Raw genomic sequence first — 12,987 nt, forward strand, 5'->3', positions numbered from 1 at the left:
TTGTCATATAACGATTTAATCTCTGTAAAATATTTCAATTTTCTACTCCGTACTTGCAATTTTTATCTTACAATTAATATAAATATAAACATATACTGAATTAAATTAAATTAAATTAAATTTGTTAGAAAATTTATATAACATATTACCATCAAGCGTTAAGAAAAGATTATGGAAAAAAAATTAATAACTTCGAAACACGCGAATAACTTTTAAACAATTTCCCAAATAATATTCTCCCTTTCAAACAAAATTTAAATCTCCCCGCAACAACGTCGAGAGGATTAAAAAGTTAGAAAGCACAGATAAACTCGAGATAAATTTTTTCTAAACCGCGGTCGATAAATTTTACACTTCTAAAAATCGGCCAGACACTTCAATCGGATCCACGTCCGCGTCTGTTCATCTTTGAAGTGGGCGTCTGCGCCCGTTTTCTATATATAAAACAGCCGATGAACAGGACGCAGAAGGCGGACGCCGAAAATTCTACCAAATATTTAATCTCCTCGAAAACCCGCTATCCGCTTAGAGAGGCATTAATTCGATTTCTTATCGCGCTCTAATAAATCCGGAAAATTAAGCGTATTCCCGTGAATCCGCCCTCGTTCCATCTCCTCTACCCAAGGGAGGATTAAAATTTACCGGACGTCTCGGTATTCTCGCTATTCCTCTTTTCGTGAAAATGGAATAATCGCGACTTGGCTTTTGAGAGACGGGCCAAACACACGGGCAACACGAAGAAAGAACAATTAGCGTGAAAGAAAAGGATTGGAAAATGAGGATCACGGATGAAAATATGAGGTTGAGTTGTTTAGGCGAATTTGTTTGTATATAGCGATTTTTTTCTCGTGTAATTTGTTGATTATTTGTGACTAAAAATCTGATCTGATTTGATTTCTAGGGGTTAAATCCTCGCTCGATCAAACTGGGTCACTTTTGATCCACGATATAAATGGCGTTTAGTATATACAATTTAAGATTAGTTGAAAAGTAACCAGGTTATTTATTACGATTGTGATTAAAGTAGGTAATTGGTGAAAGATAGAAATGTTAAAGGAATAATTTTAGATACTTGAGGTTAATTGCATTGTGTCGAAAGTAAAACAAAAAATGGGTAAGTGTTAATATATTTTTATTTTTAATATTGTGTTGTAAGGGAAACATAAATTTGTGACAGATACTCTCGATACTTTCAATTATGATTTTGAATTTATAATTTTTTCTTCTATTTTCCTCGAAATAACTCTCTTAAAAAAAATTTTCAGGAAAAATTTCTTTTTATAACTTGTTCTTTGAGCAATATCAAATAATATTACTATGAATCACGTTTCAGAATGTGTATTTTCGTTGAAATAAACCGGCGTTGAAAATAGTGATAAGCAAGCATAATGACGCATTTATGTGCACGCGGCTATTTCATGCGAAAGTATCTATAATGGTCGATTTTAGAACAAGAAACGATATTTCAGAAACATTATTATACATTGTATATTCATAAACTTTAAATCGTTGTCAAAATTTTCGCGAATGTGTAATGTTTTCGATACGAGTAATACGAGTAAGATAAGGACACGATATATTTCACGTTATCCCGTAAATTCTGTTTGAGATAATGTTACTCGATCAATTATCCCAGTTAAATATAACATTTCATTTTCGATAAATCAATAAGTCAAACACAATTATCCAAATTAGTAAAATGCGTATACGCTAGATTGAAACTGTTCACAATAAAATGTAACGTTTAATAATTGATCATTATATACCTGATGTATACAACTCGTTCTATTATATGTAACTTCGTATTATTTTAATAAATACATTTGAGTAATTTCTCGTTATAAGTTAAAGTTTTTATACTCGAAGGGGAGAAACTTAAATTCATCGTAATTGAATATTTTAACGCGATAATCTCCCTTCGTGAATTTTTAAATATTTGCTTACTTTAACAATGGATAATATTCAATAAAATTGTTTAATATATGACGTTGAAGATAGTTTCAAGTATTTTAAACGGATACATCCGAAGTATTGAATTTTAAGGAAATCCGTAGAGATAACTTTTTTTCAGAGATGCTCGATTTCCTTTTCACCTTTGAACTTTTAAGAGTTAAAAATCACTTTATACGTTCCATCGTATCATACATTGATATAATAATCATAAAGAAATCGCTGGAAAAAAAAAAGTAGCCACGTGCTTCGGATATTTCTAAGTGGTATATACTCTAAATATAACTAACTCTTCTAAGAGGTTCCTAGAAAAGACAAATTGCATCTTGAGTAACATATCAATGCTCGTTATTGTCCCTCGTTCATATAAGCAACAGAGGTTTATTCGAGGAAAAGGGGAAAAAGAAGTTTTTCCGCGTAAACGCGTGCCGGTATTCTCCATTTAAATGCAAATGAAATCCTCGGCGCAGGCCGAGTGAAACAAGTAAAATTAAATTCAGAATCAATAATAAGTTTGCATATTCTTTCTCGAATGTCTGGTTAAGAATAAACATCCCGTCAAACTTCCTCGTATCGAGTTAAAAAAAAAAAAAAAAAAAAAAAAAAAAGAAAGAAAGAAACAACAGATGCCTCGATGTTGGAGGGGGAAGAGAGTTGAAATTTAAAATTATTGAAAAAATTATATATCTATTTCGTCTATTTCGTTGAAACAAAAAACGATAGAAATGACGACTAAGCGTGTCATTAATCTTTAATTGATACACGATCCACGCGTGATTTAACTCTATTAAATATATGGCCGCACGAAAATGGCCGGTTGTGCTATCCACTTTCGATCGAAAGAACTTTTTATCCCGTGAAAAATTTATATAACATGGACGGAGAGACAATTTTTTTTTTCTTTTTTTCTTTTTATTTCTTGTTTATTTATTCGTCCATGTATTCCCGACTCTAGAAATATTTAACACCCGGGGAATAAATAGAATTGACGTTTGTTCGGGCAGTGACAGTTTTGGGATGCAACTGTAAAGTGGATCACGTAACACGATCACCTAGATTATTTTTATTAGTAGTGAATCGATTAAAGTATATTTTTTTTTATTTTTATTTTCTTTTTTTATTTTTTTGCCAGTGGGTAATACGATTTCGATTTTCGAGGATTTTTGAAGCGATATTTGATTCTTTTTCAATGGAGAAAAATTCGACTTTTTTCCGGTAAATTTTCGAAACATTTTAATCGAACGATGTAATAATTTTTTTTTTTTTACGTATTAAAATTTAATAAACAAATTGAAGGGGAAAATAATAAGAAACAAATCATCGTGTCCCGACACATTTTCTTAAAATTTATGAAGTTCGTATAGGGTTAATTATAGGCATTAAACAAACTTCGTCGCCTTAGGCGCCTTGTTTTCACGCGAACCGGTCCTTCTAATAGATCCAGGATTCCCAACCTGTATTTCGCAACTCTCCCCCCAATGAAATCGTTACGATTAATTTTAGTAGAGATAAATCTTTGCGATAAATTCTATTGAAACGATTGTAGCATTATCGTATTTCATTATTTATATTCTTTACAATTATTTTTATCAAAAGAGGAAGAACGGGGAAAGATCGTTAATTTGTTTCAACATAATTACTTTCCAATATTCTTCCATCGTATATAACAATTTTTAATTCAAATATAAGAGGATGACAAATCACAAATTCAATGAAAGAAAAGAAGATTAATAACTTTACGACTATCTCATTATCAATATTGATCTCTATTGAAAAAATACCATCAATTCATCTCACCATAACATAAACACTTTTTTAACATTCCATCATTACTTCAAACCACCTTACAATAATTCTATTACTCGTAGTAGAATTTCTAATAATCCTTTCCAATATCCCTCAATCCAAAGAGATTCTAAAATAATGATCATCTTAAAAAAAAAAAAAAGAAAAAAAGGTTGGGAGACACTGCGATAGGTGTTCCTATTCGCGAACCATCTCGGCACGTGTTATTTGTTGATGCTTCCTCTACAGGAATCGCCGGCCGTAAAACAAGCGGGACCAGAACCACTTCTCCCCTCTCTTTTATTCTTCGCCGGTGGGTCTCGTGGCGTCTACCGCGGCGGGACAGTCATCCGCGTTCACCTCGAACGGAACCATCGGTCGCTACGCGGCCGGAAGTGCTCGTTTTCCATCCGATTAGGCCGTTAACTTGACCGTCCCATCGTTCGTACCAAACTTCTCGCCCGCGATTTTCCGCAAGAACACGTTCCCTCCTCCACGGAAGAGAAAATCTACTGCTACCAATCTTCCTCCCTCCATTTCCTTCGTCGATTTTTGATGAAATATCTCGCGTTCTGGCTCGACAAGTGTTTGTAGTTGGAATGAAATTTCGTTTATTTGTGAGTTTTCGCGGAGAGAAATCGAGACTTCTGATTTTTCCCAATGAAATTTCGTTACGGGGCGTTTCTTTCTTTGAAGAGATAGGTACGTTGATTTGAATCTTTTGAGAAGAGAGGGGGAGGATTTAATTCTTCGAATCTTCGATATTGTGCGTATTTTTAATCTATGTTCATTAGAATTAATATTTTTTTTATTTATCGTTTGTTGAATTCAATGATTTTGTGAATGGTTTTCTATCTAAAGTAAATGATTTATTTTAAAGGTTTCAAGCATTCGTTTTTAAAGGATTAGTACGAGTATGATAATTCTTCCATAGTCACGTTTATTTATTTAATATATCCTCGATAGAATTTCGAGTGTGTTCTATTATGATTAATTGTTTTTAAAATTTTATCAATTCTAATAACATATATTTTATACATTAAAACAAGAAAAATTAATATTGAGCATTGTTTCATTAAAATCACAAAAATGAATTGTAAATTTCTGAATATAATTTTTTTTAAAGTGAACGATTATATAAAATATCTTAACGTTGATTTTTTTTTCGTGTTAATCAATGATAAATAAATTAGAATTAAATTATTGAAAAGATAAATCCATTTAAAAAAGGTGATAATCGATAAATAAATTTAATGGATGGAAAAAAGATGGAAAAGAAAAGGTAATGGGTTAATCTTGTATAATGGAACACAAAAATTCTCAATAACGGAAGTGTACTTATAGGTCATTCGATAAAATTATGCGAGGATCGTTTAGTTGCGGTTGCAGGCTGGGCATAATAACATATCTTGATCGACAATCAACTCCAGCATAGTTGTATCGATTAGTCAATACGAGAACAAGGAGCTGGCTGAATTGTGGCTATCCTATGCACGATCAATGCCGTAATCGAAATCAAATGGTTGCAGTACAACAATTTCATCAATTGATCTCTCGTACGTTCAATGATAATGCTTGTTATAAATAAATATAAACATATTTATCGAGTAATAAATATTAATTGTACAGGTTTAATTTTATCATTTATAAGATTATTATTTCAAACTTCTGTTCTTCGAATATAACAATTATAAATTAAATTTTTTCATAGGTTCAAAAATAATAGAGATACTCAGGAGGATTAATATTATTAATCCACCCTGTTCACGTATGAATTCTAAAATTCGCGCTTAATACACAGATATTTCCACAAATATCTCCCTTCATCGCAATTTATCGACATTTAAACCGACCACATCGTTCCATCCAAATACTATAATCATCCTTTCTCTATACCCTCTTCTTAAACTCAAATTTCTTTTCTCAACACCTTCATTTCGTCATTATCAGAAAAAAGAAATCGGAAACAAAAGAAACCACCAAGAAGAATTAATTTCCTTCCCAATACCCATCATCTAACGTTTCACGACTGTCACGAACCCATTTCATAATCTCTCCCATAAGAAAAAAAACACACACAAAAAAAGAAGAAGAAACAATACAAAATTGGAAGAAACAAAAAGAAAAAAAAAGACAAAATTCCTCGTCTTCACCAACGCCCAAACCTTCCAACCGTGGAATCTCAATAAAAATTCATCTCGAGGGGAATTAATTCCCATTCAAACGGGTTTAACAGCCCCCAAAGGGATTTTGGTACTTTAAAAATTACCAAGTCTCTTCTCTGTTCCGCGTTAAATTTCCTAAAAAAAAAAAAAAGAAAAACCCCTCGATCGTGTCTTAATCCACGATTAACACTTCTCCTTGTCTCGGTTTAATCGGCGCGAGAACGACTTTTTCCATCGGGTTGCAAATCCGCAGAAGGGGCTTAGAGGGGAAGGAGGTGGAAAAATCTGCGGCAACCTGAAAAAAAACCCCTTTGCACCCACGAGCGAAGGGCGTAAAAACGGGGGATGCGTGCCCCATTTAGGAAGATCGATCGATCTCCTCTTCTGTCCCCCCGCCGAACACTTGCCCAATGATCGATGCTTGCTTCCTTTTTTTTCACGCGGACAAACGAACCGTCCCGTGTTCGTTTGTCAACCGTGGATAAATCGCGGCTCCTCGTTTTTTTGCATCCCCTCCTCGACGTTCTATCCGCGATAATTCCGCGACTCGTGGAGATTTGTTACGCGCAATGGTGATTATGGGGGAGGAAAGGGAGGGAGACTCGAGGATGGTTTCAAGGGGAGGATGGAAATTTTGATTGGTGCTTGAATTTTTGCTGGAGGAGACTTGGTGGTTGGTTTGTTTGTTTGTTTGTTTGTTCCGGTTTTATTCGGACGGATGAGATGGAGAAGAGGGATTAGTGATAGTTTGGGGTGGCTCGTGATCGATTTGGAAACAGTGATAGCTGTTATTTGTATAAGTGTTATAACTTTCTGGTTTTTCCACTTTTTTGTTTTATTTAAATGACACGTTTCGAAGGATCTTGCGTTTTTTATTTTGGAAAAATTGATTTGATGTTTTTCTGAAATAATAATAGGTGTAATAATGATTAAAATATATAGGAAGAAGCTTAAATATAATTTTTTTTGTATGAAATATCATATGAATTTGTTGCTATTATTGCTAATTTATTTTTTCGTATAAAAAAATTAGAATTATTTAACTTCTCATCTTTATATAATATTTGAAATCGATATCTGTTAAAATAATTTTTAATAAATTAATAAATATCAAATTGATGATTGTAAAAGATTATTTTTATAGATATTTTACAATGTAATTTTAAACATAAATTATTCTTGAAGAAAAAAGAATTAACAAAAAATGGGTAAAGCTGAGAATATAGAGGAAAACGTGATAGGATAACTCACTTTTGAATTTATTCGATCGTTTTCACATCGTGAAAGAAAAACTGTCCTCGTAGATGGGAAACTTTCAATCAAATGGGAAAGTTTCAAACCAGAACAGAAAGAAAGAAAAGACAGAACGAATCGTTCAGAACTCATAAAAGTTAGTCGTGAAATTTTTTCCAGACAAATTATTAGTCAAACCACCGGGTTGACGATTAATTACAATCCGAAAAAGATCGTTATGGAAATGGTGAATCGTGCTGCCCTCTTTACATTAATTATTCCTAATTATTCCTAACAAATTAGGTTTTATATTCTTTTCTTTATGTCATTTTATTTTTATATTTTTTTTTATATTCGTAAGACACTTTTGAAAAGTCAACTCTCTCAAACATTCAAACTGAACAAAATACATAAAAATATATATAAATATTAGTTGAAATTTATTTATGAGTAATTGAAGTTTGCAGATAGAGTAAACTGGTGGTACGACGAAGATAAAACTTTATTTCATTCTATATCTGTCTTGCTTCATTTAACAAAACTTATTTTATGCTATATAATAAATAAGTTTCAAATGATATTTTTCTATCATTTGACATCAACTTTTATTTTAATTAATCAACTAATGATCGTGAATATATTAATACCACTGACACGAGCAAAGTTATTGCATTATGAAAATATTATTATATGTTATTTTATTAAATTTAGGAAATGTCCCTCAAATTATAATAATAAAATAGAAAATTAGCATAGCATTATAATAATTATATTATAAATATAAAATGTATTAGCAAATTTGATGGAAAATTTGTGTCATCCTAATTGATAAATTAACAATAGTTAAAAATAATAAATTTAGTCATGATTAGTTGTGATAGAGAATATTAATAGTGATAGGAAATTTATTTGAAATATAATCAATAATGGTATTATGAATTAGTTTATAAATTGGAATATGAGTTAGAAGCAAAATTTTTCAAATAATAATAATATATCAAGATTTTTAATAGATCATCATATTTATGAGAATTATTGCAATCAATATTTACAGATATTTATCGAATTTTAAAACTATCTAATTTATTTTATTATATATCGTTCAATATTAACATGATTAAATTCCTCGTTTCATCTTATTTCCAGAAATAATTTGTTCACACAGAAATTCTATCTTTCTTGGTTAAAATGTTCTATCTAGAGTTTCGAAATACATAAAAGCTGCAACTTTCATCACTTTTCTTTTCTTTTTTTTCAAACATCCTTGTTAAGAGAAACAAATTAAACTTGATTCCAGATCCGTGCAAACGACTCTTTGTAACTTTGCATAAAACTTAAAATCTTGAAAAAGGAAAAAAAAAAAGATAGGGAATAGAAACTTTTAACCAAGCGGGACAAAAGATTAATTAAACATCTATCGCGCAAGATTCTTTTCTTTTTTTTTAACTTTAAAATGAGAGAGAGCAGCGTAAATATTTTTCCTTTTAATAAAATCATTCGTTTCGAAAAAAGTGTTATTTTTCATGATGCGAATCGGGGCCATCATTCCTTTGAAATTCATCGAACCATCGTGCAAAATCGACGTTAATTTGCTCGTTACACGCCACGAAAATTTATACTCGACGTGAGAAAGGCACGCAGAGTTTATCGGTGGAAAAATATTTGCAGATCCGTGTCGAAGAGCTTACATCCTGATGTAAACGTTAACACGATCGCAGAACTCTCTCTCTCTCTTTTTCTCTCTTTCGCACGCGATGCATAATCCAGATTTGTCGCGAAATAAATCGATGAACATGCGGGAATTTATTCGTACGGTTAGATCCATATCAACCGACCGAATTCGTTATCGTAAAAATATTGTGTATTTTCTCGCGATTACCCGTCCCGCCGCGTTGATAAATAGCCCCCTCGAATTGAATTCGCGCGATTGATAAGCGTATTATCCGCGGAAGGAGGAAGTGGATTCCGTTGTCGCTCAGGATTCCACTGTGTTTCTGTTGACGCATGGCTGGAGATCGATTTGCATTAAAATGGGGCAAGGAAGAGTAGATAGTTTCTTAGGTGGAGATAAGTTGACATCTCGAAGGTGTATTGGATGGATGTGTAGTAGCGATGGATTGTTGGAGATGATGCGGATGAATTGTTTGTCTTTTTGACGTTTTTGACGTGTGACGGAACGTGTTTTGTTGAAGAGTGATTCTCTTGTTCACCTTTGTGTGTAATTTAAGAAATTTTATTCAATACTTTTAACGGTACTAGCAACTTTTTAAAAGGATCGTTTTGAGACTATTGAATGACACGATTTAATTTAATAGTTTCTTATTTAATAAGAAAAGAAAATGTTAAAATGTAATGTTTTTTGATATTTTTGATGTTTTCAGTAGAAATATTTTTACATATTAAACTGTCATTAAAAATCTTAGGGCATTTTTAATTTTTAATAAAATATTTTCATCAAAAAATCATAAAGTTTAATTATTTACAATTTCTATTACAACCTTTGAGTAATTCTAAGGTTTTTCATGTATGGTTTTGAATGTATGTATATATCTAAAACTAAATTTTTATTCGCGAATATTTTTTTTTTTTTTTATGAATATAGTGAATAAAGAATAAGCAGTGATTAATCTTTTTATAGATTGAAATAATGTTTGTTGAAAAATTCAAAGCTTGTTCGAATTTTCGCATTTGTTTCGAAAGCACGGTATTTTAAATTGCAAAGTGAAGTTTTCGAGTACTGTGACCATCGCATTTCGTCGTGAACAGTGGAGAAAACGTGGAGCAAAACGAGACTCGAGAAGAAAAATGACGAATCATGTGTACCGTGCAATCGTCTACTATTTCCTGATTGTTTATTTAAAGGGTCTACTGCAATCCTTGAAGCTCTATCCCGGACATCCAGCGGATTTGGTAAAATGCACGGCCGACTTTAACGTGAGTACATACTTATAATTTTAAATTCATCACGATTTTAACTGCATATATCATAGAGATAAAATCGATTGAATTTATTTATTTGATGTTAAGCATTGGAGATCTGGCAGAGAAACTTAATCAACATTAAACTTTTGTATTTTTGTATTTTAAAAATTACAAGATCTTAAGTGTGTGTTAGTTTTTTTTTTTGGAGTTAATATTCTAAAAGCTTGCATGAAGAATTACAAAGGCAAATTATTAGTTACTCTCTCATATCTCCTATTTTCGTCGACTTCATGTTAATCAAGTTTCATCAGATGGAAAATTTTTGTAATTTTCTGTCGTTGCAAATGGATTCACCCTGCTTTAAATGTCGTACATATATTCACTTCAACAACTTTAAACTTCATATTTCTTAAATTACAGAATCTTTTATATAACATATTTTATTTAATAAATGATCTATAATTTGAAACGAATAAAGAAAATATTTAGTTGTATTTCTATTTAAATTAAAATCTATCTCTATTTTCAAATGAAATAATATTTCATTGTTTTAACAATCTTATTCTTTTATTATATACCATGATATAAAATTATATATCATATAAAATTTCATTTAATTTGAAATTCACCAGACAAAATATAACGACAGACAAATATTTAATATGAAATGGAAAAACAAATGTTCGAAAAACAAAAAAAAAAATAATAAATTATGCTTTTTTATGATTTATTCACAATATGAAATATTGTGAATATCTTAAATTGAAAATAGACACAAAATAGTTTTCAAATATGGGATAGAAAAAAATAATAAAAATCCATGATTTCTTTCAAATCACGAAACGTTATCTACATTAAAATTGACGAATGATGAATCGATAATTAAAAACAAGACAATAAAATAAAAAAATTCCCATAATTCTTTTTATAAACATAAAAATACTTAAACTCAAATTAATCTACGGTACAAAATTAATCAAAAATAAAATTAAAAAAAAAAAGAAAAATAGAAAATTCCACCTTTAACAATGCCACGATACCTTTCAAGACACGAATCGTTGTAAAAAAAAATTATTCCCTCTAAAATAATTACAATAGTGAAATAATTATAAAGGAAGACAAAAAACTTATCAAAGGTTCAAGAAAATTGTCCAAGATTCCCTACAGGGCTTAGCCCCAAGGGGCAGCGATGCATCGATGGATCCCGGTGAGTCAGCAACGATAAATCGAACGATTTATGAAGCGGCACAAGCACGACCATTCTCCAGGAATAATGCCGCTATCGATGTGCGTATATGCACAGGTGGGATGAGGGAACAAAGTAGAATCATCTCCAAATTTCGATTTTCTATGATGTTGATCTCGATTGAATCTCGTGTGATAATCCAAAAAATCAATCTATGCTTGTTTGGAAATTATCTTTTTTCATTTATACATTTTCGATATATATATAAAATAAATATTTCTGAGAAAGAATTTCGTTAATTTCATCGATTAAAGAATAGAATTTTTTTTTTAAAGTTTTGCAATAATATTTTATAGTAAGAATTTATCGATACGTGATTGTTAATTACATTACGTGCAATTATACTAAACTTCCATTATGTTGTGATTTATCCAAATACACGCATTATTTTATGCAAAGAGCAAATTATTGGCTTGACGCATTTTATGGATGTTCAATGATTTGCACAGACCGTTAAAAATGAAATATCGTTCAAATATCTAGCAATAATTAACCCGATACATTTGACGAATTATTAAAACCGATTGACCCTCTTCAGTAAGTACTTTTTCCCTTCGAATAATTCCTCTCTCACGAATAATAAACAATCGACTCGATCTTTCTCCAATTTTTCCAAAATCATATTAATTTAATCACTCTCTTTATCATTCCACTCTCCGTTCGTCAAACCTCTCCGACAACTCTCCTCCAATCTCGATCGAGAAAAACGAGCAAAAGAAAGGAAGAAAAAAAAATCAAATCCCAGATCGTAACGCCAGATCCAAAACCTAGCCGTGAAATAAAAGAAGAAACCTTTCCCTCCTCGATAAAAGTGATTTAATAAAACGAACGCATCCGTCACTTGCTCTAATTATCCGAGAAGGGGAGGGACGGAGGGCAAAAAAAAAAAAAAAAAATGAAAAAAAGAAGGAATCCGATGAAACAAAGACGCGTGCGAGTGACGCTTCAATACGATCGCCGATTTATTTAATTTGTCAACGTCAGTCAAGCCGAGAAGAGGTGATGGCGCGCGATCGTGAAATCTTCAATCAAAATATGACGAAAAGCGGGGACGAGCCGCCGACCCCGTTTCAGTCGTAATTAATTCGAGGGGGAGGAGGCGGGGATGGATTCGTATCACGCCTATCGACCGATTATAACCGATTTCGTTAGGGGATTTCGCGTACCGCGAAATAATTATTGGACAGCCCAGCTGGAAAACTGGTTTCGTATTTACGAGAATATAGCGATAATGTCCGTCGTGACTCGTGGTGTGACGTGGCCGTGTATGAACGTTTTTCGGGAGAATAACGTTGACGTGAATTACTTAATTAACGAGTAAATAATCGTGGTGAGCGGAGATATAGGATCGCGTGTTCAAAAGTTTGAAGGGTTGGATCGATGATTGCGCGATTGCGTTCGAGGATCCGTTTGTTGAGGGGGAATTATTGAAATGAATTATTGAATTTCTACGCGAATTATTATTTATTATTTTAAAATTTACGAATAATTCGGGTAATTAAATAATCGATGATTTGATTGAACGGTTGATTCGGCGTGCGATGATGTAGAATTAAAAAAAGAAAAGAGGGAGAAATATAGTACGGATATGATTTGCATAAAAATATTTTTGTATATCTTAAGATGTAATTATCTTCATGTTTTATTTACGCTGTACTTAATTATAGCTTCTAAGAATTAAGATTA

The 12,987-nt window shown here is 31.7% G+C and overlaps 1 protein-coding gene across 14 annotated transcripts in view; it reads left to right on the top strand.

Annotated features, from left to right (window-relative positions):
- The window catches only part of LOC412865 (collagen alpha-2(IX) chain), a 328,107-nt gene that overhangs the window by 258,216 nt on the left and 56,904 nt on the right, over nucleotides 1-12,987 (top strand). For 9 of the 14 annotated variants that reach the window (XM_006564334.3, XM_006564336.3, XM_006564339.3 and 6 more), the window contains one exon: nucleotides 9,996-10,067. The exons of 3 other annotated variants lie outside the window; for them this stretch is intronic. In XM_006564334.3, the coding sequence (XP_006564397.1) occupies nucleotides 9,996-10,067 (72 nt within the window). Of the gene's footprint in view, nucleotides 1-4,075; nucleotides 4,438-9,771; nucleotides 10,068-12,987 lie in introns of those variants that run through there. 2 more of the 14 variants (XM_016914909.2, XM_026444005.1) reach the window with 1 other exon arrangement.

Source organism: Apis mellifera, linkage group LG11 (genome assembly GCF_003254395.2).
Source record: "Apis mellifera strain DH4 linkage group LG11, Amel_HAv3.1, whole genome shotgun sequence".
In the NCBI taxonomy this organism is placed as follows: Eukaryota; Metazoa; Arthropoda; class Insecta; order Hymenoptera; family Apidae; genus Apis; species Apis mellifera.